Below are 27,041 nucleotides of genomic sequence, written 5' to 3'. Positions count from 1 at the left end.
ATCATGTCAGGCCACGATTTGGAAAAATTAAATAAGCGCACCCTCCTCGAATAAGCGCCCCCCGTCTTATCTTAAATTTGAAATAAGCGCCACGGGCGCTAATTCGAAGTTTTACGGTACCCCAGGTCAAAAATGCTGTTGAAATGCCCGTCTTCAGGGCTCTGCTATGTCTCTAGGGGTAGGGTCATTTGTTCACGCGCACAGCAAAAATGAGAAATACAAAAGAAAAAAATTCATCCCCAAGCATCCACTTTTGAAACTTTCACTGTGTCACTTGAAGTATTATTTTACATACTACAATATAAAAGCAAAACTTTATACAATTTTTCTCTCAACCATAGCACAAAGCTCTTGAAGGCCATTTTACGAGCCACAGCATTAAAACGAAAGCAGAACGAAAGGTGCCATCAGGCTTCTTGTTTCACCGTGATTTCGAGGCAACTTGCTCAAATGGTCTACCCCTTCCATATGATGTCAAATTCCCCACCCTGATAAAGACCAAATTTCTGAGTAATATAAACATCCAAGCATCTTTGTGAGGGGAGGCTCTTTTTCCATCCGTGGGAATTGCAGTAGTCTCCTCGTTATTAGGGTCGTCTCGCAACGCTTCTTCGTTTCGTGACGACCCTAAGAGACTAGGATTGCGGGTGTATCGTAATACCCACAGCTGGAGACTTCTTGCACTTCAGAGTGTTCTTAAAATTCACAAAAATCGACTATCTCAACAACAGGGTGGAAGTTTCCTGTTTCCTTTATAAAATCTTCAAGAAAATGCATCCTTATAGGTCGAGGACGATGAAGTACATGCATGATGATAGCTAAGCATTATCAAGCTATTAATCATCATCATCATCATCATCATCATCATCATCATCATCATCATCAACGATCTTTTATTTGCCTCAGCCTAAATAATAATGAGATATAATAACAGTAACAGACGGCGAAGAGGAGACGCCCTCAAAAACCACTAAGTTTATAGTGGAGGCCACCTCAGTTGTTAATATATTGTATATTCTAAGTTCTGTGGGAACGGCATAACCAGTTCACCATGAACTCGAACTAACCAATTCTAGCAATTCCTTGAACATTTCACAAAAGGTTCCAATGTGTCGCAAATATTATTAAATATCAAATGTTATTATTACTGAAAGAATAGCCGAGACCGTCTTTCTCGCATCGTCATTTTGAGCAACTTTGCGTCGATTTCCTGCAACTTGGGGGATATTTTCCTGTCCCAGGGACTCTAAACTAACTTGTGATGATCTTGGTTTTCAGTGAAATGGACAGAGGAAAAATAATTCAACGCTCGGTTTCGAGCTTCTAGGCTGAAATATAGCCCCACTTCATTGTAAGACTGAAAGAATAGCCGAGACCGCCGTACGCGCATCGTGATTTTGACCTACTTTGGCTCGATTTCCCCTAACGCGGGGGATATTTCCCAGTCCCAGGGACTCTAAACTAACTCGTGATGGCCTTGGTTTTCAGTGAAATGGACAGAGGAAAAATAATTCAACGCTCGGTTTCGAACTTCTAGGCCGAAATACAGTCCCACTTCATTTTAAGACTGAAAAAGTAGCCAAGACCGCCTTACGCGCATCGTGATTTTGCCCAACTTTGGGTTGATTTTCCGGCACTTTGGGGATATTTTTCAGTCACACCAGTCAGAAAACACAGCTGTCAAGAACCAAGTTTAGTTTTTGTTTTATTTAATAAATCAATGTCTTTAAAATTACTCTACATATTACAACATTTTAAATTAATGTTACTTAAGAATACACTCTCTATAGAACAAAATATTAATTTATTTGTTAACTAACTCTCTATATAGTTTTTTCTTTCAAATCATTGTGGCATAAAACAAAAATTAAGGAGAATTACTTTGTACATCTAATGGACAGAATAGGATAGTTATTGTGAGACTGTTTCCGCCAGTTTTCAAGATTTAAAGAAAAGAAAAGAAAGGCTGCCGCCAGTGGTTTCAATTTGAATCTTTGCCAGGAAGACTTGTATGTTACCATGACAATAGCCCGCATAAAGAAGTCTCTTTTGCTATTTTCATGTGAAGCAAAGGATGTAGGAGCTAACTGTAACCAAGAACATGAAAATAAGTAAAAATAATCCAGTATTCCACTTCTAGTTCAATAAACACCTTTTTAAGTCTTCTTAAATAAAACCGTTAACAAAACAACACAACAAATGCAGCCATTGTTGACTGACTGTACTGGCTTAAGAAGAGGCCTCTGACAATTCTAAAATAAACAACAATAATAATAATTATTATTTTAAACACATAGCACAATCTATATATTAATAACTGTACAGTAATATGAATTTTAGAATTTTTGTATAATTATAAATTGGGTGGAAGGTATCAAAAATTGTTTCTTCGGAATAAACAAATTCCAGATAGGAGTAATTTGTTTGATGTGTTTTATAAAATGAGCTACATTTTGGCCAAAGTATGACAAAAAACCCCAAACTTAATTTGCTGTGCTTAACAATGACCTACAATTTAGTTATTGCCTATGGATTGTCACTGGGTTAGGTCTAGAGGTTACTAGCATTGGTGACCCATAAATAAAGGGGTGCATGGAAAAAACCCTACTGACTCTTGATCTCATGTCAAATACTCCTTTTCTGTGCAAGGAGGTGGTAGGAGAATCTTGCAGTCCATCAGAGGTCACTTAGAGTCTTTTTCCATACACTGCTTCAAATAATGACGGCCAAAACCTCGAGCCTAATGTTAAGCGCACGAAATGCACACTCTTAGCAACTAATTATCATAATATTATTAATATTATTAACGTTATCATTAACATGCCTGTTTTGTTCTGCATTACTTATAATCAGGTATCTTAAAGAGATGGGTAGCTCAGGATCAATATCTCTTTTATTCAATATTCAATGTCAAGGTGACATTTTGGTTTACCACAAGTCATAAACAAAATTCATCACACTCATCACACGAGTGGTTTATAGGTGTCAGTTGCACCTGATCACATGAGTCATATCTGCAAAAACATGAATTGCATGATCAAGCAACACAATCTGCCCTTATGTTAACCACTCAGGTTATTCTTGTGAAGTTTTTCTGCCCTAACACGTTATTTTTTGGATCCTTCAGTTACAATGTACTTATAATTGGTCCTTTTCATTCACCGTCAAGTAAAGTACCTAAATGTCATAGTTTAAGTTTATCGATTCTTTGCTGAAAACAAATGTATGAAGAAAATTCATATTAATATCTACGAATTACTTCTAAGGCAATGCTTTCTCTGCTCCAAAAAAGAAGCAAAAAATAAATATAACATTTTTGAAATAGCAATGGCTTGACATTTATGATTCATAATACTGTTGAACAACTTGTATTCACTTTTTGAATAATCCATGAAATAATTTTTGGGGGGTAAATTTAAACTTACTCACTTCATACCAAATGAAATTGAAAACACACCATAATATTCCTGTTGTGGACATTATACACTGTTACAGCCTGAAAGAACACATTCCTAATGAAGGCATGCCTGCAAATTTATGAGCTATCCTAGATATATGGTCATTAAATCTTGATAAAGACTCAGATTGATTGATCTACATCCTCATTGTAAGTCTACAGTTTTTACTGAAATGTCTCAATTTATGAACAATTTAACACTTTTTTCATACGTTAATTGATCTGACAAGCTATAGTAAGCTATTCTACACTTCATTATGAAATATTCTCTGCATGTACACATATGCTTTCATCTGATCACCATTCCGGGAATTGTTCTTCAAGTCCTGAATTCATGAGTCTGATGGGGAGATCTTCCATGTTTGGTAAGACAAACATGTTCTGAAATTAAATATTAGTATTGATATTAAAAAGCAAGACATGTAAGACTAATTTGCTACTGAAAACTGGGTCTTGGTGGTCTCAACTAGCAACCTACAACCTGGGAAAACTGGAGGAAACTTGAGAATTTGGGAGGTTTCATCAGAGATTCACAAATACCAAACAGAAAACAAAACAAGCACAAGCCTATACTTGTGGGAAAAACAGCAGCAGCAGCAGCAACAGTAGCACACAAATTCTTGTTATATTGATCTCACAAACACCAGACGTGGTGCTTTATCCAGTAAGGTGGACTTGGAGTGAGCAAGGCCATTTACTAGGATCATATGCAGAGGTTTCAACCTGCTTTATTTCAGAGTTGAAATTAAAAATTGTAACTCACCCTGAATTCTTGTTTAAGCTTTTTCTCAATCCATTCTGTGACGTGAGTAAGTTTGACCTGACGATCACCGAGCTTTGGTCTTGCTGACACAAACAGCAATGGAGTTCCTCGAAAACCATACCTGCACAACAAAGATATACAATAGCGTTTTTCATAAAAGATGATAACCAAAATATTTCTGTGTAATTTTGCATTTTTAAATGGTTGTATCTCAGTCAAAACTAGCCTGATAACACTAAACTTGAGGATTTTGTGGATCTCGGTGTGCTCTTTCTGACTATGTGGATCAATAGTTGCTAATCCCATAATTTACAGACTCATACCTAGTCCTTTTCAGCTTGAAATCAGGCAATGACGATTTATAACAAATTACTATTTAAAAGTTAGTGACAAAGATAAATGATCACCAGGTAGAAAAACAGTAATAAATCAGGACCATATATTCTCTCAAGAAGAAAGGTAGTGAATGTTGCAGATTGGAGATTGTTCAATATAGATCAACTAACAGTCACCTACCAGAGTCTGTTTGTAGGAGGTGGAGGAATGTTCAATGCAAGAGTTCCTTGGACTTTTTGAACCTCCACCGACAAAATGATAGGAATATTAGAAAACCTCTCAGCTGCCCGTTTGACTATGCCAGTCTCAGCTGCCTTCTTTACCCACTTGGATTTGGCCAGCCGTTCAATCACACTAAAGATCTTACGCTTTGTTCCATGTCTAGCTGAAAAACCTAAATGTTTTTTTGCTGGAGTACAAGGGGCACTGTCTGATGTCTTGTCACTAGGGCCAGTTGGTAAGCTTTTATCAGGTGTTTCTTCTCCTGAGCTCTGCTTTTGAGAAGACAGTGTCCTTCTTTTTAGTTGGGTGTTCCTATCCAAAATGCCATTTCCTACTTCTGAGTCAGATAGATTGCCAGAAGGCAATGTGTCCTTGCTTTCTAGAAAGTCCTCATCACCCTCAAAGCTGCTCAATGTGAAATAGTCAGAGCTTTCACTCTGCGGTCCATCATCAGGCTTATCTGGCACTTTAAGAGGTGTATGAATAGCTTTAATTGTGAATTCTTCAAGGTCAGACTCGGGCGATTCAAAGTCTGAGTCACTATCTGGTGGACTTTCTGACTCAGAATCATTTTCTGGATCCTCTGGGTCAAAACTTTCATTGTCAATCATTTCATATTTTCGTGACAATGCTGCCATTTCCAGTTCTGCGGAAACTTCTCCATGTTCACTGTTTCCAAGACTTAGGAAGTAGCTCAAATAGCCCTCAATGTTCAAATGGCCCTCAAATGTAAGAATCAAGCCACCGCCATAGGTCACTTCCAAATCAACCCAAGTGCCCCGCTCGTCAACCACAGGAGGAAAAGTCTTTGTTATAACTGGGAGACTTTGACCAAGATTGAGATCCGAAATAGTGATATCCCGAATAAAAGAGGGCTTTTTCATCTTGGCAAGTTTGTTTTCAAAGCGTTCCTTGACTTTGTTGGTCCAGTACTTATCTTGCCACACATCCCAAAATGCTCTTCCAAATATAACATTCACCCAGGCAATTTCACTCTGCTGTGAAGCATTAGGTTCAGGCACAAGTCTGGCCATGTAATGTGGATATGAGCAAGACGTCTGGATGGTTTCCTGTGAAGAAGTGTTCTCAGAATTGTCATTCAGAAGTCTGCACAGGTGATTGAACCATTCTTCTTTCTCTCTGCCAGTCCTCGGAAACAAGTAAAGAACACCAACATCTTCAAATGAATCCTGCTGTTTGACCTTGCACACGTTGTCTGTGTCATCTTCTTCATCTGTACTTCTGGTTTTGTAAGTGATGTCTTCAGTAACTGCATTTGGCTTTTCAAGAACAAGGCAGATCGGAAACTTTCGACTCCACACTTTCTTCATTGTCATAGTCGAAGGTAAAAGTGAAACTTTACTTCCAGCTATGTCGTAGTGTTCGTGTCTTGCAAAAAGTACCTTTGCACCCTCATCAATTGACCTGAGATCAAACTTTTTGCCCGCACTATCAATATTGGGATATGACAGAGTTAATTTTGTTCCCTTCACTGAGGCATATATTGGAACAGTCTCGTGGCTAAAGTCAAACTTGTCTGCGACATAATCAAATGACTTAAACATCCAGCCCTGAAGAGAAAAGCAGAGTAAAACATTAAAGATGATTCAAGCAAATCTTACTAAATGGTTATGAAACACTGTGTAAGTAGGTTAGTATTCACAAGCCTTGTTGCCCATAACTGTTTTTGTTTTCACTGGCTTCTCATCTGTAGCATGAAGCAACTGATGTTAGTCCATTACAGCTTAGTTTCAAGCATTTTGTCAACTCATCCTAACAATTTGTTGATACCCAGGTTTGGTTTCTTAAACAACAAGTGTTGCTTAAAGATCTCATTAGCTTGTTGTGCCACGATTTGACGATTACACTATTCAAAAGTCTTTTCATATTGTGAACCTGACGTTGAAAATGTCAACAGATACTAATGATGTCACCTTTTGAATTTGACATACATTTGACATCAAAATAAAAAATAATACCCAAATAAAACACATCTGATTTGAAGACCACAGTTAGGAAAATTTCGTAAGTACATCATGTATCTGAGTTTAAGTATTGTAGCAATCTAGCTGTGTTTTGGTAAACATTCACTGCATATTTTTGGCTGATGGGTGTCTCAGGGGGGGACCCCGGGTGGGTGTCAAAGTGGAGAGTGGAATGTGGCTTAGATTTACAGAGTTCTCCATAAGCTCCGGTGACCGGCGAAATTTGCTGTCTAGTCGTCCTTGGCGTGCCAGCTACTTATAGTAAATAAATTATGAAAAAATTGTATTTGTAACAATGTGAGCCTATCCGTCAATAAAATTAAGCATAAAAACAATATGTCTAATTTTCTCAACAAATACATAGCAACTCTTATAGCTGTAAGATAAAAGAAATCTGAAATCATTTGGGCCATGAGAATTGCCACCAAAAATGTGACGTGGGCACTGAGCTGTGACAGCAGCACTGAAATATTTGACAGCCGGGATTAAGTTAAAGCTCAGTTTTTCCTCTGAACATGAAGTGCAAAACCCAACAATTGCTACTAAGTACCAGGGATAAATTGAAAAGAAAATAGAGATGGCACAAACGAAGGTCATAAGTTGTTTTCTTTCAAAAATATTATTAAAATTAGTTCTTTTATCTCCAGTGAATGTAAGCGTAATTTAATTAGTTCTTTAAACACAATGACATGCAACCCAGTGCTTGGCTCGCACATGGAGGATTTTCGAGAACAAATAACTACAAAGATTTCTTTCAACAAAAGAAACAAACTTTACAAGATCTTACACAATCTTTAAACTCAGCAGCTGTAAGATGTTTGTGTAAATATTGGAAGTGAGATATAAAACTGGCGAACTTATCGGGCAGGGAAGTATGAATAAATACATGCACTATTTCAAGGCTTCATTATAAAGCGAAACATTTGCAAAATATGTAAAGTTTAAGTTTGATTGTATTAATTTTATCACTTTTGAAATCATGAACGAAAAACCCAAACTATCGCAAAGGTTCAAAACGTTGATGATGGTCCGCACGCTTAATCAGAAAAAATTCTGAGCTTAAATCCGCAGGAAACTTCACCAAGTATTACAGGCTTGCACTTGCAATGGTTACCAATCACAAGCTTCATCACGTTCAATGAATTCCACCCCTAGCACTGTGTTTAAAGCCATTCAAAACTTGTCTTTTAACAAAATAAATGTCAAACCTCAATCTAGTACCTTCAATGCCAGCAAAACTCTTTTCTCATTTTTACATGCATGATTGACCACAAAATGAGAACATTTTTGATATTTTTTTCAAATTTCATACGGATGACGATGACTAACCTGTTCAACTATCACAATACATATCTATGTTTTTCTCGGTGAAACTGCTTTTCTTTAACAAAAGAACAAAACCATGATTGCTTAAAATACACTGAAATGCACTTTTTAGAACCCCAATTTCAAAATTTTCCCGGGGAGGCTCCCGGACCCCCCAATAACAGGTTGCTGTCATCCCCCCTTCCACATGGCTCCGATAAAACTACTCCAAATCTTTTTATCGGCATTGTCCGCCGCCCACTCAAAGTTATTCTCCCTCTACTTCAAATTTTCAGGTGAACCCTGGATTTATCTAGCCATTAGTGGGGAGAATGGTTGTGTGACAAACCAAATAATGGAACAAGGCAGACTATCCCCTTGCCAAAATACTGGTGACTTGGACAGTAAGAAAGTGCTGACACAAAAAATAAATGAATGAGAAACTTAAATATTTTTCATACAAGCAATACATGTGCTTTAGTTATGCGCAAGATGCAAGGAAGCATCTGGCCTACAATGCAAATGTCATTTGTGAGAATGATGCAATTTCTTTTGAAAAAGAGCAGTCAGACTATTTTTAAAAAAACAAAAAAGAAGTTACACTTTAAGTGCCCGCTTTTGAGTTTCATCAAGCTTCTTGTCCATTGTAATTGGATCCACTCCAATCCAAATTTCAACTTAGCTGATAAAAATCAATAAAGGGACTCATTAAAAATTGAAAACATGAAGATTAGCAAATGTTATTCTACTCAAGAATGAAAGCGTTTCTGTCTGTCACAGACTCTACGGGTGACTGTGCAATCGATGTTTTAAAATGCTCTGCATCACTGGAAAGTTGCCACATTGTTACATTTTAATTGATTGCTAAACTTCAAGAATCATTTGGCTGGTGATAAATGACAGAATTTTGTTTTCATTATTTGATGTCACGAAAACATTTTTTTTATAATTCACAAGTTGTATACTTGCCTCTAGCATGTTTCTTTTCACAAGCAATCCTGGATCGACATATTTGTACTCTGGCCTAGGTGTTCTCGCTAGTCTCCCTTCGTATTCCAACAATTCTTTTTCATATCGTTCCGCTAGAGTATCCTCTGGACAAAACAGCCACAGAAACGCACATCCTCCTAAATACGCCAACAAACTTCCAAGGACTAAACCAGAGATGAACGGCGGGGAACTTGTTATGAAGTAGATGTACACAAGCAAAGAGCAAAAGCAGAAATTTGCGAACTGAGGCGATTTGTCTAGAATGGGGCGTGATAAGAGTCTCCCTCCCGACTCTCTGCTTGCCTCATTATAGTGGTCAAAATTGAATAACAAGTCTGGAGAAGGGATTTCAGAAACTATGTCCGCGTTGCTTTCGATTTCCTCAGTATCTGAAATTTTCTCTTCGGTCTCACCATGTACTTCGTCTTTCGCTATGCTGGCTAAAAGAGATGATAAGGAAATTCCAGCTGAGGATTTAGGTTTCTCCTGATCACCTGCACTTTCAACCTGGCGATCACGATTCAAAATGCGAAATGGTGAAGGTGACCTGGACCTTTGATGGTGCGCTTTCAACTTACTCTCCGAACCATCGTCAGCATGGCTCTTGCAAGGACGCGAACCAGCATCGCTTTCCTCCTTCTCGGAAAGCGAAAGACCTTCTTTTGAAGAGTCAACTTTCCCTTCGTTCCCCTGCTCGCGCTCCCTTTCTCGACCACGCAGAAACTTCATGATCACCGAATCGGAGTCTTCATTTCGCGAATAACTCGGCCAAGTGCTCTGTTTTGTAACTGCCGATCGCCTGTCTGGCGTTTCCCTCAGTTCCTGAGTAGAATGACTTTTGCTTGCAAGATTTAAGCCTGTCCCAGAAGAGTTCTGTTTCGTATTCGAAGTTCCTTCAGCATATTTATATTTTTCCGGTTGAGAAGTGTTCGCGCTTCCAACTTGCTCACACACTCGCTTCGTCACATTAAAAAAACCATCTTCTCCATCTTCTCCCCCGATTTCTTGACGTAGTTCATTGGGATCGGGAACCTTACTATTTTCTTTACGTACTATAGAAATTTCTTCGTCGGAATCTGACTCCTTGTTGCTTGAACTGTAGCGAATAGAGATGGAAGAAAATGGATTTCGGAGAGATTTCTCAGGAGCTACTCCGGTTGGCTGGCCACTTCTCGCGGTCGATGATCGCGGTAAGGGTGGTCGGGGAGGCGGCTTTTTTGCGCTCATTGCTGTTCCCTGCTTCGTAGCACATTTGTGCGTTGACTAATTGAATCTTTACCGACCATGAGCAGATAAACATCTATCGCAAAAGCGACAATTTCCTCAGCGAGATGGCTTGACTTTCACATCAGAGAAACGAATACGAATTGCAGAAAGCAGGCAGTCAGCGGCAAAACATTCGTTCCCAGACCATCGAATTGCTCTACTCCTACCCTCCAGCCTCCACCCCACCCCCCCATATATCCCGCCTACTACGAACTACAAGAGGCCGAGCCAGGGGGACAGATCAGAGAGTCTTATTTGACCGTAATGTCAACTTAAATTCGCCGTGAAATATTGCAACTATTTTTCTTTGATTCAAACGGAAAATATTATCTACCATGTGATATGCTCCTGTATGTACATTGCATTGTATGTCCTCTCAAGGGTCATGGGCTCCTCGTCCAGTGAAATTCTATCTGTGAGACGAACGAAATACGGTCACCGGTCACACATCGTCCCGCCCGAAGTAGGCACGAAGGATCTACGAAATGCCGACTGCCTTGGTGACCACAGGTGATACGTGATACCTACATGTGGGTTTTGTCTTGGGAATAGAATTTCAACAGCTGGACCACATGTGTAACAAGATCATCACTTTGCTTGGACGTACAAGAGGATCGATTTGCGCTGCAAATGTCCACTCCTCTGCGCTCAGTCCTGTCATCGTGCGGGTGCAAAGGACATTTTACGAGGGGTGTCTGGAAAACCCGAATAGCGAATAGCGAATAGTCCCGAATGTGCTAATAGTCTCGAATACTGCGAATAGCAGCGAACAGTCGCGAAAAGTGGCGAATAGTGACGAATAGTCGTCAATAGTCACCGGTTTAGATCTGATATCCTGCGTTAATTAATTATCCAAATAAGCAACAGAATGTCAGTGAATTTATTACCTTTTCTTCTCCGGACTCAGGCTAGGGCTGTCCATCGCCGACATTAAGAAAACAGAAAACACAGGGATAACCTAATACAGACGTATTTACGCTTTTGCAGTGGTTAAAACCTGTTAAAACAGAAGAAATTACGTTTAGAACGCGGGGGGGGGGGGGGGGGGAAGGGCCCTGCCATATATGGGCTATATAGGTATGTGCCGCCGTGAAGGGTATGGTTTTCAAGCAGTTTACTCTAGGATAGGGTATATAAATCAGAGCGTTTGGGTCTAGAATAGGGTATCATTTTTCACAAAACTGACTGCTTGATTGAAAATTTTATCTTGGGTAAGGAAACCAGGAATTACCACCCAAAAATGTAAAAAAATCAAATCGGCAAGTTTAAATTTACGCAAATCAGCCTCAACAGTGTCGATAGATGGGGGGATTTGGGGAGTTAACTCTAGTATAGGTTAGCAAAATTCAGCTGAACTAGCTCTGGTATAGGCTAAGGGTTCCAGGGTCCCAGCGGCACATCCCCACCCAGAAATTCTTAAAGTACCCCCCGGAGGTTTAGAAACACCTTTTGTCCTGATAAGCGTCAGTGCTTTTTAGCGGGAAAATCCCATCCTTCGTTGCTTCGTTCCTTCGAGATACTAGGTACCCTATTTGCTACGATTTGCCATTATTTGCCACTATTCGCCACTATTCGCCACTATTCGAGACTGTTCGCCACTATTCGCACTAATCGCTATTCGGGACTATTCGCTGTTCGCTATTCGCGACTATTCGCTATTCGCTATTCGGGTTTTCCAGCCACCCTTTTACGAGAGGCGGGCAAAGGGGAATATAGCAGAGTCATTTTATGCGGCCTCAGAGAGAGAAACTGAGGGAGAAACACACACAGAGACACAGAGAGAGACAGAGACTATAGCAAAAAGCATTCTTAATTCATTGGAATCCCTACCCTCCTTTTTAAGAAGAGAATTTGTGAAAAAAAATTCATACAAAGAAAAAAATGAGAAGTCCTCATTTTTCGGTCGAGGAGCTTCCTCTTTCCAGTCCTTTTCAGTCTGAGCAATCCAATATGGCGACGATTTACCGAACCAATCAGATTGAACGACGTCACAGCGTCGAACGAAAATCAACTGAAAGGAACACGGATATTTACATGAAAGAGAGCAACTACAAACCTGACTTTGTTATTTCAATCAAATAATACAAGTCAGGCAGCATGAGTGGTTACACAATCTTAGGATTGTTTTGTAGTTTTATTGTGTTTCTGGTCTTGCCTTCGGCTGTGAAATCCGTAGAGGTAAACCTGAAAATCGGTATTTTATCTAGAGTTTTTCATCCCACGATCGATCCAGCCATGTTTGTCTACATGTGAATCGACCTTCAAACACGAAGATTTTTTTCCATTACAGTCTAAAACCTTGAGTGTCCCAGAATCTTTCCTGTTTATCTCCACTTTGGATGGTACAATGCATGCCGTGAAGAAACAGACTGGAGAAATAAGGTGGTCACTTAGAGAAGGTGAGAATATTTCCCCGTACTAATTGTATATTTTAAGTGAATACTAGTCTTACTATGGTACGGAAGTCGTTGCCTAAGCTTATTTTTGGCAGTGAAGTTAGGAGCATGTTTAGAAGCCATTCTGTGTTTTTCAAATCTGATTTCAATTAATTTATTGGTAGAAAGCCTAACCTTAAGCTTGAATTAATTCTGTGGAATTTTGCGATAAACTTCAGCGACCGATGACTGCAACATGATCACAAACTTTTTTCGTGGGTTGATATTTTACTGAAGGTTTATGCTTGCAAGTAAGGTATCTTCTTTCACTTCCTTATTTTTAGTGGTTTGTATTCAGATCTGTTTAAAGCTGGTATTATCGTTTGGTTTAATTAGGTTTTAAGCATTTTAAAAGAAATTCTCGATCTCTGCTTTTAAAGATCCTGGATATCTATCGAAATCTGCAAATTAACGTCATCGTTGAAATTTCGTAGTCTACGTTTCTAACAACCCATAGTCAGTTTGGAGGAGTGATAAGTTCAGATTATTGCATGAAGAATCAAGTATCCAATATCTTAAATTCGTCCAGGAGCCAAGCGAGGTGTGATGCAATATGAATTTATTATCAAATGTCCTTTTGTAATTGTTTTCCAATACATTTGCATAATCATTTATTCATTGATTAGTCTGGAAAGAAAGAAACTTAACGTTTAAATTATGTATTCATCATGAAAGCTGTCTTTTTCGAAATATCTTCCCATGTGATATAATACCATTCCAGAGGGGTTTGTTTATTTTCCAGACAGCTATTTACACAAAATCGCGATCTTGTTTAAAAGGTGCATGTTTTTTAATATCTTTAAGAGCAAAGTGACCATATTATACACACAGAAAGAATAAAAATACAGCCATTTTTTTGTCTTAATTTGAAGACAAGATATCACAAATAATAAAATTCTTCTAACACCTTTTTCCAGGCACATCAGTTAACAATGTGGATGGTGCATTTTTTGTAATTTACAAAATAGATATTTTAATAAGGTTTTATTTGACAAAAGAGTTAACTCTTCAGAGAGTCTGAAAAATTTGTTTGGATCCTTTGCTTGGGGTTTGTGTCTGTCAAGATTTACTAAAGAAGGCGTAAGCTACTTGACAATGAAATTCACTGTCACAGTTTAACTTGTAGTACTTTTGGGACTTGAAATAAGTAATATTTTGTTTTTGGTTGTGAAGGGAACTCATAAAGTCTTGGTGGTATATTATTTTGTGGTATAAATTTTTTTAACAGTTATATTGACACATGCAAGACAGTATTGGATTTGAGATTGTGTGATCCAGGTTTGAGTACTGGCTATATGGGTCTTTGTGTTGTGTTCTCGGGCTTATTATTAGCTTATTCTTCCAATGCCTTTGTACACTCTGGAATATAAACTGATTCTAGTGCACCTGAGGAAAATACTCTAGATTATATTACCCACCCTTTAAACCATGATGCAAACATCTCACAATTAATGTGACAATGTTTGATAGAGGATAAAAAGGCAACTTGTTTTGGGCCCAGGTTTAATTAAATTCATTTTCTTGTTGTGTTTGGGGGAAAGGTTTTATTAACAATATTTCAAATTCATTTGCATGAAAATAACCACAGACTGTTCATTTGCACCTCTTAAGCATCCCTTGTTAGTGGGACTCCTTAAGTTATCTCCCCTCAGGCAACAAAAAGGTATATAACTAAAAGATATATGATATCTATTTTACCATTTAGTGTGAGAGCAACTTCTTTGTCCATCCATCAGTGTTGTTTCTAAGTGAAAGAGGAACAATTTAGGAATGTAGATAAAGGCACTAGAAAATAGATTATATAGGACTGTTTTTTTTTGTCATAAATCTGACTATACGGCATCTGCCAATCAAAATTCTGCCCGTCAAAATCCTACCTGTCAAACCACTTTCTTATAATTTAACGCACTGGGTTTCAATGCATTTAGGAAGCTCAAACTGTGAAAATTTCTTGTTTACATAGAATGCCTCTTCAAAATGTTTACACAAAGTATCTATACACAACTTTATGCTTAATGACAAGTTTACAACCAAATACATTGTAGAGGGTAAAGCAAATAAAAGCAGCCTTTTAACTTGTTTCTGATATTATACAATAATATTAGCTTTAGTTAGTGACTCATTCATAATTGTCATCTGGTTGGTGACAGCAGCTGTACAATATTAATTCCAATCAACTCATCACAAAGTCCATTTTTGGTAACTAAAGATAATTTATTGTCATACAGAAGGATCTCCTCATGGATAGTTCCTTAGGATACATGTAGATATATGTGTTGTTATAAGATAATTATCGTGGAGAAAACATTTACAGTGTGTATTTGATAAACAGATTTTTCAGTGCATGATTCACTGGTCTCTTGTAGGTGATACATAGTGAAATTTTATTTTTTACCTTCAACAGACGCTGTTATTCAAACACCAGTATACCTTCGCCCAGGGTAAGGGCAATCTTACTTACAGTGGAACCCCATTAATCCGGTCACCAATGGGCCACAAAAATCTTGCGGTATTAACAGGGTGGCCATATTAAAGGGGTTCTTTAAATAAGAAAATGACTGGCTGAACTTTTTTCGAGCCAGAATAAAGTGGTAAGGCGGGGCTCCACCGTACTTTGTAACAGACAGAAGGCTACTTGTAATGTATTACCGAGATTGTTTGCTGCTATGTTTATCTATGGTATTGTTTTGTTTCTTTCTCTTCAGTGCAATATTCATTCCTGATCCCAAAGATGGAAGCTTGTATGCCTTTGGAAGTGCACACGATGGTCTTAAGGTATTATTGGCATTTTTAGTTATTGTATTCACTGTTGCAGAATAATGTTATCTTGGATCTTGCAGTGAAATGTTATTGCTAGATAGTGTCTTGGATTTATCAAAAGTTTCTTGATATTTTCAAATCATCTATTATATAGGCCACCTTGTTGACGTTGAAACTAATTTTAAATAATTATTATCTTATCATATTTTGCAGAAACTGCCCTTCACAATACCTGAACTTGTGCGAGCATCTCCCTGTCGAAGTTCAGATGGAATCCTGTACACAGGTTAAAATTATTGCCTTAAATTTTAATTTGTTCATGGTCTCGTTCATTCATTCCTTCCTTTGTTCCTTCCTTTGTCTGTTTTTAAGTTCTTTCATTCATACATTCAGTCAGCCAGTCCATATGTCCATTCCTCCCTCCGTCCCCCCGTCAGTCCGTCCATCCATCCATCGGTTCTTCCGTCTGTCATTCTGTCAGTCAGTAAGTCAGTCAGTCAGTCATGCACACATGAATGCATGCTTGCATTCATTCAAGACATTCATTCATGTGTGCATTCTGTCCCTCCTTCCTTTTTTATTTTTTTATTTGATCTGTTTTTCATTTGCAATTTGTTAGCCTTAATAATTTTTCAGTCCAACACTGGTTTTATTGTGACAAACTTTTATCCCAGGCCGTAAAACAGATGTTTGGTACGCCATTGACCTGGACACTGGCATAAAACAACAAACTCTAAAGTTAGACGGAACAGAGACTGTCTGCCCAATGATGTCCAACAAGAAGGCTCCAGTATTTCTTGGAAGAACAGGTATGTAAATTTACATCTAAGCTTTTAGCTTGTCCTGTTAGCATCACAGTGACTACACTGATGTACATCATGTACAACAAAACTTTTGGGACTCTAGTGATTTCTAGGGTAATCAGTAAAGAGAAGCATTTTCTTGTTTCAAGATTGGTAGAGGGAGAAAAATAATAGGCTAGAAAATTTATCACTTATCTGAGTGTTATTTTGACTGTGTAAATTAAGAGAATGTTAATTTGCAAATACAGTGTACATGTACATATACAATATCATAATACTTACATGTATCTTTATCTTTACAGAATATACGATAACCATGTATGATAGCAAAACTAGAGAAAAGAGGTTTGTATTTAGATTTTTTGACTGCATAGATCTAGAAAATTATTTTATTTGTTTGTACACTGGTGAATTACAAGTAGACTTATGCAAGAAATAATATTCCTGACCATATTGTGTGTCTTAACTTTAAGAGTGGCCTTGATACTTCCCTTGATATTTATTTATCTCTATTCTTAGTAACAAATTAGAAAAATATATTATTGTTTTTCTTATTGCAGATGGAATGCCACATTTCATGACTATTCCTCTCATCTCGCCCAAGATGTGGATTACAGTAATTATTATTGTTCACCATTCATTGTCTGTTTCACAACAACCTGCTTGACACAACATACTTTACTAACACTAAGAATCTTTTTCCCTAGACCTTCATCATTTTTGTTCTAGTTCTGATGGTTTCATGGTCACAATGGATGCATCAACAGGTGAATGGTTTCATGCATTTATCCTAAAATTATTTATTCAATTATTGACATACCAGGACTGTTTGATCAAGTTCTTACTTTTGAATGATTTCTTTGCACATTGTGGATGGATATATTGTTCAAACAATCTGTCAGGTGTTTGTGAAACCAGCCAAGGCCGTGCTTAATACCTCGCAAGCAATGAAGTTGTCTGGAAAGTGTCTTCAGTTTATGTCTGAAATGGAGTAATTTTTGTGTTGGTTCTCCTTAAAAATCAACAGGAATATTGGCATGGTAATGATTTCAAGATACTGATCATGCCTATACTAACAGTGATATATCATGAACTTTACAAAATAATGTTAATAAAATTGTTTTTAATAGTACCCTTTTGTTGGTACTATGAAGGTTGTTGGCACACAGCTAACAGATACATGTACTTCTAGTATGCTAACTCTCCCGGATTCTCTGGGAGTCTTCTGGATAGAGAGTTCAGGTGTTTTTAATATGAGTGTAGAGTAATTTTTAACTAGGTATACAATCATACAATGATACACTAAGGCGGCTTATATATATGGGGTATTGACCAAGTGTGAGGTCAAGATGGCTGGATATTGGCCAAGTTCCTTTTTTGGGTGTTTATGGACCGAGATGGAGTCAAGGTCCATAAACACGCAAGAAAAGAACGAGGCCAATATCCAGCCATCTTGACCAAACAAGCTTGGTCAATAAAACATTTATTATATGGCTTTCGGGGAAACTTTTCTTGCAGGACACAGCGGTTAGTCCCGAATGGGCAAGATAGCTCCATCTTGCCTGCTCGGGTAGCCAATCACAGCACAGGATTTGATTCATCTTGCCCGCTCACTGAGCTAGCCATGTAATAATAGGGAATCTTGTATTCTGTTTTAAGCTGTTCTCAGATTGATTGGATTGACTTGTTCAATGTAATGTAATTTGGAATTTGTATTAAAGTTAAAGTTAAAGTTAAAGAGAGTTAATCTCCCAGTCTCCTTTATGGGCCACAAACCTCTTGGATACAAAGGAAAGTGCCCAAAGTTCAATTTTCACTCTTTTGTCTTTTTTTTTAGTAATTTTTTTTACTGGGATATTTCTGGAGTTTTGATGCATTTTTGTGGTGAACAGACAGAGCGCTGCTTTGAATGACTTTTTACTATGGTCAAGAACTCAGGGTGAAATTGGCGAACTCCAGAATTTTGATTTTTTTAGGTTGGCAAGTCTGCTCTTGCTAAACTTTTTAGTTGATTGAGTTGTACAAACCAGTTTGTTTACCAATGCCAGAGTTTGCACCACTAACTTGGTTTGCTGACTGAAAGACCAACAGAGTGTGCATTATCTAACTTACTGTTTTCATTTATCAGGAGAGATTTTGTGGACCAAGAATTATGGATCACCTGTGGTAGGAATCTATAAGATGGACAATGAAGCACTGTTGAAAGTCAAGGTCAATCACATAGCTAAAGAAACACTGACACATCTTATTGGTGCCAACACGTCAAGCTCTTCGCATGAAAACACGTTCCTAGGTGATGGTGGAGAGATTGTTTTACAGTAAGTACAAGCCAGTAGTTAAATTATTTAAAATGGACTTAGTTAGTTATACATGTATGACGTGCAAAAACATTCATTTTGTCTGTTGTAGATTATTCAAGCTTGTTTTTGCACAAAATTATACTGTGGTCATTGACTCTTTTCTGGTGGATATAATCATAGTGTTTCTCTGCCGTGCAACTTGCAGTGAATCTTGGAATAGCTCTCTAACAAGAGCATTGGCCATGCATGAACTCTTCCTCTACGTTTTAAGCCTGACATACTAGCCAAAAACTACTAAAAATAAATGAATAAGTAACCTTTCTTTACCCTCAGTCAGTGTTTATAGCCAAAGGCTAAATTTCAGAAGCCAACAGGCAGGAGGCAAATTAGGTGGCTATTTACAAATGTAGCCAAGAAGTTGAACTTGTGTCTACCATGAAACAGAACCAGTTTGTGATCAGAGTGGGACTCGAACCCGCAACCTCCAGATTTCATTCTGGTGCTCTAACCATTGGGCTGTGCAGCCTTCATCAAGGCTTCAGAATTGTTGATTGCATGTTTGCTGTTTTATTAATACATTTTAGACCAACACTGTACATAGGGGAGCATGCTGGTGGACTGTATGCCCTACCATCACTGGTGGAAGAAGGTTCACCATTGGTTGAGGTAAGGACCATGAGCATTGTATTAACAACAGTTGGTTAATTCTTCTTTAGTAGACTCAACCTTCAGGGGAGTAGGGGATGCTATGGAGTTCTATAGTATGTCATTCACAATATTGATGCTTTCATAAATGATGTATAGCTTGTTCTAGTGTAGCACTGACCTACTGAGCCACTAACACCCAAGTTACTTCTCACCTCAGGCGAAGGTCTTACTGATTGAAGGCCCAAAACCAGTAGTTCCTTCAACATCCCAATCAAAGGATGCAGTGTCTTCCACAGAGCCATCTGTGAACAGTTCCCCTCCAGTGCGACGGCCTGTGCAGCAGCCTAAAGTACTGGAACCCAAGGCAGCGTTGCTACTTGGACACCATCAAGTTCCACTGGTGGCCAGTCCTCAGCTGCATATTACACACATTCCCGACAAGCTGATGCCGCTGTACATGCATTATCACCATCTACCAGGCGTGAAGCTTATGCCCAAGAGAATTGACAAGCCAAGTGCAAAGGAAGAAGACAGAAGACAACAACAAGAAATGTTTGAAATGATGAAGATTCATCAGCGTCTGTTGTACACTATTATTGCCACCATTAGTATTCCTGTGGTTCTCCTGGTGGTGTTTTATATTGACGTAAGTTTTTTCACTGTTGCAGATGCTTACAAGACCGTGTGATGGAATTCATTCAGTCCATGTCACGTCTGAAATCAGGATGTCACACTTTTGAGTTGGTAGAGAATGGTTCGTTGTCACATCCTGTTTTGATTTGTTGTCTGTTCCTGTTGTTATAGAGGTCAACCAGACAGCATTCTGTGTCTTCAAGGGGCTCATCGCGTCCAGCATCATCATCACAGAGAATCGACGATCAAAAAACAGAGCCGCCGCCTGAGAACTTAAGTAAGGGAAAAATACCACAAGCTTTTTCATGTAATTACTAAATAAAGAATATTACACGGCGGCGCGAACATATGAATTTTATTTGACGGTATTTCACCCAACCTTCCCATCACGCACCGCGCGCATGTCGCATTGATTGTGTTGTCCACTGTTTTTTCTATGGCATGGTATAAAATAGTTATGCAATGGTCTCTCGTGGTATACCGCAAAAATACAAGTGACTCGTAGGATATTCTCTGGTATGCCACTCGAAAGTGTTGCATAACTAGTGTTTAGTTTGCAGTAACAGTACGTAGAGTTTGTTAGTTTTCTGGTGAGCCATTCTCATCTTCTTATCTTATACAACAGATAATTTCGTTTCTGTGGGCAAGATTTCCTTCTCGCTAAAAGATGTGCTTGGTCGTGGTTGTGAAGGAACAGTTGTTTACAAGTAAGTTATCCTCATCTCAATCTTGCTACATGTATTTGTAAAATTTTGACTTGCAAAATTCCGCGGGAAAGCACTGGAGTTTGTGTCAAGTTCTTTAACATCCTTAGCGTTTGGTTTTATCAAAGTTGTGCTGGACTTTTGTGTTGATATCTTGTTGTTGTTGTTTTCAGGGGTAATTTTGACGGCCGCGATGCAGCAGTGAAACGTATTCTACCGGAATGTTTCAGCTTTGCTGATAGAGAGGTATTAAAATTTTCAGCAATTCTTCTGTTGTTTCCTTATCTGACTTTTTTCAGAGTATAGACGCAAAGAAGCTATTCAATTAAAGGGGCTAACTCACAGTATTTTGAGTTATTTTGGCCAAGTACATAATGTACATAATTACCTTTAAATTGAAAGAAACCCGAAAATAGCAGTTTACTAAGAAAGAAAAACACCAAAGAGATAATAATAAGCCATGAAGGAACAAGGATGGTCAAGGATGGACAAGATTCACAGGGATTACAAACGACGAACTTGAAAAATTCAAGCAAACTTGTCAAGATGCACAAACCGTGAGGTAGCTCCTTTAAATTGGCTTGTCACATTTTGTTTTGTTTTAAAATACGTTTGAGAGTCAGTTTTAGAAAATGTTTAGATGATCGTTGTTTGGGAAATTATTGGCCGAGGAGGTTTATTTGGTGGTGTTTTATTTCAGGTCGATCTTCTACGAGAATCGGATGCGCATCCAAATGTCATCAGGTATTTCTGCACGGTAAGTCAGTTTTATGGCAAAAATTTCATTCTGATGACGTAGAGAACCCTATGGTCCCTCTGATTGGTTGTTACTTGCGCGCGAAAATATCAAAACGAAGCAGTAGCCAATCACAGACTTCTCACGGACCTCTCTAGAGTAAATTAAATAGCAGACAGCAGAAATTGAGCGCGAAAAATTGAGGGAGGCTTCGAGTTAAGGTCCTGTCTATATGTGGCACACTCGACAAATATCTTTTGGACGTATTTAACTCAAGAACCCGGTAGCAATTACATTCGAAGATTGTGTGGTGATGTGATGGTTAATGAGCTTTTTTTATCATTTTAGGAAGAGGATCAGCAGTTTCGGTATATTGCACTGGAATTATGCGAGGCTACTCTCCAAGAGGTACAAAGAAAGCATTGTGAATGAATTCCTTCACATATGTTCTTACCAAACTATTGTGTATTAATTTGATGGGTTTTTTTTTGTTTTGTTTTCAGTATGTGGAAGATCCAACATTTGATCGTCATGGGCTCACTCCAGTAATTGTACTAAATCAAGCGATGTCGGGACTTTCCCATCTTCATTCCCTTAATATTGGTAAAATGAACTTTTTCTTTGAGGATTGTGTCAATGAAAATGAATTTCAAAACAGAAGGAAGATATCACTCAAGAGTAAACACGACTATCATACCACTTGCCCCTGGACTTTTCTCGTACATTACTTGCAAGAAATTTGGGACCATTTTACTTTCGGACCAAAAAAGTGTCGGAAAATAAAACCGTCCGAAATTTTTAAGGGTCCAAAATATTTAGAATACAGTATAAAATTTTTAAGTAGCTCGAAAGCTCTTGGTTTTCTTTATGAGGCGAACTCTAGTTGAGACACTGCACAAGATACGTAACGGCTTGATAGAATTTGTGTTACTTTTACCTCGGTATATATATCTAAAACCTTGACGGTGCGGTAAAACTATCATTTTTAGAGATAAAAAGTGTCCGAAAATTAAACTTTCGAAATTTTAACGTCCCAATTGTTTTGCAAGTAATGTAATGATGTCAATAATCTATTTTTTTTTTATTCTTATTTCTCTCTAAAAAGTTTAATTTGCTTTCAGTTCATCGCGACATTAAACCTCACAATGTGCTGATTTCAAAGCGAAGTGCAAGCGGCGAAGTGAAAGCAATGATATCGGACTTTGGACTTTGTAAGAAGCTGGCGTACGGTCGCAACTCGGTCACGTGTCAAACAGGTGCTATAGGCACAGACGGCTGGATAGCTCCAGAGATGTTCAAGCCAGACAACAAAATGGTATTGCCATGCTTTTCCTTCTTTTATGGACCTATAAAAAAAATAAATGCTTTCAATCATTGTTGTTGAACGGATTATTCCTCAACAGAAGTGAATCGGGTATCAGAGCCCGTCCACACTACTCCAGGGAAATTGAAAAACGGCGTTTTCACTCTGAAAACGCATCAAATGATTTCCATCTACACTACGCCGGAGAAATTAGAAAACGGCGTTTTCACTCTAAAAACGCATCAAATGTTTTCCATCTACACTACGCCGGAGAAATTTAAAAACGCAACAATCACCGGTCATTTTGGATTTGTGTTCGAAGAAAACTCGGTCAGGGAAATCACGTGATTATCGCGATGGCATCGTTTTCGAAAAGCTCCGTTTTCAAAATGTGTCCTGTCCACACTAAGACGCAAAGCCAGCGTTTTCACATTCCTCACGTTTGAAGAGCGTTTTCGAAAAGCTCTGTTTTCGTGACGGATAAGTGTGGACGGTAGGCCTAACCGTAGAAACAAAGCTGCGTTTTTAAATTTATCCCGCGTAGTGTGAACGGGGCTTTCAATGGGCTATTGTTTCTTATGAAGAATGAATGAACCATTAGAAAAGTTTTTAAACAGTCCTTCCTGCGCGCGTTTTTGTATTTTTAATTTGTTTGTATTTTTTCTACCCCAGAATCGTTCCGTAGATATCTTCTCGTCTGGCTGTGTGTTTTATTACGTGTTGAGTGGAGGACGTCATCCATTTGGAGATCAATACAGACGACAAGCTAACATACTAGCGGGAGATTACGATATGGAGAAGATCATCAATTCAGAATGTAAGAAGCTGTACCTGTTTAACGAGTTTATTTGACAATAGCGATCGATTGGCTTATCATAGAAAGTATAGCTTGAGAATCTCGTGTTTGCTTTTGTTCGTTTCGAAACTTACCGCACCCAAATTACATAAATTTACTGTTCCGGGCTCGGTATTTGGTAACTGTAATTTCGTCCAACGACGCGTTCCTTACACGAGGACATTTTGACGAATATTAATAATACAATGCATAATTTGCTTTCACAGTAGTGACAGAAGCAAGAGACTTAATGAAAATGATGTTAAATCCTTGTCCTTCAGAAAGGTAAGTTTATTTTTGCTTTCGAGTCAGCGAGTGTCTTGTTATCGAAGATCGAATGAGTTTTTGGGCGTTGCTAGGCAGCATGACATCCCATGACGTACCTCTGTGGTAACAAGTTGTATCAACTTTCGGCCCGCGAGAGTCGTTTCTGATTGGACAATAACAGTTGGAAATTTTCAGGCACGCGCATTACTCGATTCAAAACTGTTCACCTGGTACAACTCTTGACGGAAACGTTGGAAAGTTTTAACACTTGTACGATGAACGTCCTACCCTTAAGTGAAATTAAATGAGGTGTTATTTAAGTCACAAGTGGTCGGTGCTCAACTTCTGCAAGCCTTATAAGTCGTTCAACTGGTGTGATTGAACACTAAATAACTTACTCTTTCTTTACAGGCCTTCAGCGAAAGCAATCCTCAAACATCCGTTCTTCTGGAACAGAGAAAAACAGCTAGCATTCTTTCAGGTAATAATTAAAAGGAGGCTTTTTTCCGCCGTAGTCTGTTATAAACGCTTGAAAAGAGCTCAAAATCTTATTGTATTTTCAGGACGTAAGTGACCGCATTGAAAAAGAGGACGAAGAATCAGACCTGCTAGTGTCATTACAGAAAGATTCCATTCCTGTGGTGCGAGGGGACTGGAAAGTACACTTGGGAAGCGAATTACAAGAAGGTGAGTACAGGAAAGAGACTGGGAACTAAGAGTGTATCTCCAGGCGGGTATTTTATGTGTTACTTTTAATTTTTAATCTCCCTTTAATTTCTTGTTTTACAGATCTTCGCAGATTTAGGACGTACAAAGGTTCTCATGTCAGAGATCTTTTACGTGCCATGCGAAACAAGGTAATTATAAAAAGCTGTCAGTGCAACTCAATTTCGATTTTAAATCAGCTGAGTCTGCATGTCGTCTCTCTCCTGTCAGCGGCTGCCTTAGTTGAGCTTTTCCCCAGTTTCCAGTTTCTTTCTAAGCGAGGCGCTGTTTTGACACTTTAAAGTATCTGACAGGTTACAATCGTATTTATAGCCTGATTTGTCCCATGTAACTTGACATCTGGCTGTCCTTTCCGAGAAAAAGAAAGAAAGAAAGAAATAACAAGACGCGGTACCTTTCGTTTGGTAAATCAGCCAGTGACCGATGCTATCTCGGCGATCTCAAGGCGCGTTTGCGTTAGGTGCTCAGAACACCGACCAGGAAACCCCGTCAATGTCAAGGGGACCTGTCCGAGTCTCGTTTTGGGTCATAAAACTGTGGTGGCTATGGCAAAGAAGTTTCTCAGAAGAAAAAGTAGCTCGTGCTAAGTCCTCATACAGCTGCCGAGTGTTTAGAGATGAACTTCTTGCAGTTGATGTTAATTCTTCTAATGTCTCGTTTTGTTCATTTTGACAGAAACACCACTACCGTGAACTTCCAGATCACGTGAAAAAAGCTTTAGGCTCGGTTCCTGATGGATACATGCGTTATTTCAGCTCTCGCTATCCTCGTCTTCTCATGCACACTTACTACTCTATGGCGTCTTGTAAAAGCGAGCCTGTATTTCAGACGTATTACTTTCAAGACTAAAACACCCTTCTGGAGGCTTGAACTCAGTCCAGTGCGATTGGCACCTGGCAAGCTATGTCCTGAAGGCCTCTTCGTGACGCCTGAATTCCTCCTCTATGTAGGAACTTGTACAAGAAGGCACTTTAAGGACTTTGAAGAATTGTCCTACTTTGCAGGGTCCGTGCATATCGTGACCGTACTGGAGTGTTCCTCAAAAGATCGACTGTGCTGGTCATCAATTTGTCATTGACCTGGCGTTACACGTAACTTCAATTGTGTGACACTTTCGTTGAATCAGGCGATCCATTTGCTAATATTACAAAAATATTTTCGAAAAAAGAGTTAAATTAAAAAAAAAATTAACGCGAATGTCCTCGTCTCAACTAAACTGCAGGGAGAAAAAAAAAAATACAGATCAGATTATTTATTGCCAGGTTAACTTCACCATTGTACATATTTTAGTGACAATCGTACAAAACGTTTTGTAGTTTTAGAATTAAAACACGTCCATCCACAATATAAAATAAATTAACACCAAAATAAAGTAAAAACAGAGTTTTGTTAAAATACAAATTTTCAATAAAAGATCTACATTATGAACATGAGTTTTAAAATGAATGTGTTTTTTCAATGGCCGGTTCACTACAAAGTGAAAGATTATGGAGCAAGGTGAAGATCTACTAAGTTCTGAAAGCTACCGACACAAATGGTTGGACCAAGTGATGGACTTGTGGGCACAGCAAGCAGTGCACGTCATCTGGGACAGGTTTCAAGGGGAAAATTATATTCCTACACGCCCCAAGCCGGAGGGTACATCAGAAACTGTCAGGGGGTGACGCTCGCATGATCTTTGGAAATAATGCACTGGAATGCACAAACATGTAGTGTTCATTGCCTTCGTGTTGTCGTACCCACCCTCCGAGGAAAAACGTTAGGGGGTGTTCTAGCCCTGAAAACCCACCCACCCCTCTAACCTCCGAGGACAAACGGAAGGAAGGTATAGCTGTATCGAGCGGTGGGTACAGCTACATGTAAGCATCATAGATCATTATCATGGACTTTCTTCTGTCACTGGCCGATTCCATGCTGATGACGCGACTCTACAGAGATTCGTGTGGGTCGGTGGAAGGCTGTTACTTGCGCGTTGTTTGTTACTTGCAAAGCAAAGCTAACCAGATACAACTTCGATCTCAGAAGAGCTAAGCTGAGCGAGTAGAAGGGAATTGTTTTGCCTCAAACAGTATAGTGCTAAATTTATCCTTCTATACTTACTTTTAGCAAGTAGTAATAATCCAAGGTTTCTAAACCAGCACTTGTTCATGATAAGGGCTCGACGCTATATGTTAATTAGCATCGTTCCCAAATTACAGTGGAACCCCACCTTACGTCCACACCCGTTAAATAAGGTCAGATTTTTGTGGCCCGTTGGTGACGGATTGATGGGGTTGAGTTTAGCTGTACCGTAGGCCCGAAAACCCTGACTCGAAAATTCGAAATTGACAAATTGGTCTTACAGCAGGTACGATGATCAGTCGGGTCGTCAAGAAAACAAACATCAACAGGCCGTTTTTGGTTGATTAACTTTTTGCAGCCGGAAACAACTTGGTTGACAAAAAATACATGCTGGTATATACTTTTCCACTCCTTTTCGGACAAAACAGTTGGGCTGGATATTCACGGTCAAATAAACTGTAATCGGCTTGGCCCAAACATCGTTGATCTAAATCTAGTGGAAACAC

General features: G+C 38.7%; 2 protein-coding genes across 2 annotated transcripts; one reads left to right on the top strand and one right to left on the bottom strand.

Annotated features, from left to right (window-relative positions):
- Positions 1 to 1,688: 1,688 nt before the first annotated feature.
- LOC149112692 (testis-expressed protein 2-like) lies at positions 1,689 to 10,453 on the bottom strand. The gene is made up of 4 exons (XM_089290608.1): positions 9,038 to 10,453; positions 4,737 to 6,349; positions 4,221 to 4,341; positions 1,689 to 3,838 (listed from the first exon to the last, which is right to left on the bottom strand). Exons 1-4 carry the CDS (start codon positions 10,283 to 10,285, stop codon positions 3,755 to 3,757), a joined length of 3,066 nt encoding a protein of 1,021 aa, XP_089146734.1. The 5' UTR covers positions 10,286 to 10,453; the 3' UTR covers positions 1,689 to 3,754.
- Positions 10,454 to 12,320: 1,867 nt separating this feature from the next.
- LOC110063453 (serine/threonine-protein kinase/endoribonuclease IRE1-like) lies at positions 12,321 to 25,902 on the top strand. Its single transcript, XM_089290609.1, has 25 exons — positions 12,321 to 12,502; positions 12,615 to 12,723; positions 15,164 to 15,200; positions 15,465 to 15,534; positions 15,733 to 15,805; positions 16,194 to 16,328; positions 16,625 to 16,667; positions 16,883 to 16,938; positions 17,030 to 17,089; positions 18,451 to 18,640; positions 19,207 to 19,288; positions 19,488 to 19,916; positions 20,075 to 20,180; positions 20,529 to 20,610; positions 20,781 to 20,853; positions 21,308 to 21,364; positions 21,692 to 21,751; positions 21,847 to 21,946; positions 22,465 to 22,658; positions 23,319 to 23,463; positions 23,709 to 23,766; positions 24,160 to 24,229; positions 24,312 to 24,435; positions 24,538 to 24,605; positions 25,150 to 25,902. The coding sequence occupies exons 1-25, from the start codon at positions 12,422 to 12,424 to the stop codon at positions 25,321 to 25,323; spliced, it is 2,676 nt and encodes an 891-aa protein (XP_089146735.1). The 5' UTR covers positions 12,321 to 12,421; the 3' UTR covers positions 25,324 to 25,902.
- The last annotated feature ends 1,139 nt before the right edge of the window (positions 25,903 to 27,041 follow it).

Source organism: Orbicella faveolata, unplaced genomic scaffold, assembly GCF_042242905.1.
Source record: "Orbicella faveolata isolate gen_17 unplaced genomic scaffold, um_ofav_v1 contig_2, whole genome shotgun sequence".
In the NCBI taxonomy this organism is placed as follows: Eukaryota; Metazoa; Cnidaria; class Anthozoa; order Scleractinia; family Merulinidae; genus Orbicella; species Orbicella faveolata.
The sequence above is the reverse complement of the archived record's forward strand: the minus strand, read 5'-3'. Positions and strand labels throughout refer to the sequence as shown.

Coding starts and splice junctions, on each gene's coding strand:
- LOC149112692 (XM_089290608.1), bottom strand. CDS start 10,285: ATGAGCGCAAAAAAGCCGCCTCCCCGACCACCCTTACCGCGATCATCG. Junction 4,342..4,736: donor CCTCCTACAAACAGACTCTG/GTAGGTGACTGT, acceptor TTTGTTGTGCAG/GTATGGTTTTCGAGGAACTC. Junction 3,839..4,220: donor AGCTTAAACAAGAATTCAGG/GTGAGTTACAAT, acceptor ATTTAATTTCAG/AACATGTTTGTCTTACCAAA.
- LOC110063453 (XM_089290609.1), top strand. CDS start 12,422: ATGAGTGGTTACACAATCTTAGGATTGTTTTGTAGTTTTATTGTGTTT. Junction 12,724..15,163: donor AAGGTGGTCACTTAGAGAAG/GTGAGAATATTT, acceptor TACCTTCAACAG/ACGCTGTTATTCAAACACCA. Junction 16,668..16,882: donor AGCAAAACTAGAGAAAAGAG/GTTTGTATTTAG, acceptor TTCTTATTGCAG/ATGGAATGCCACATTTCATG.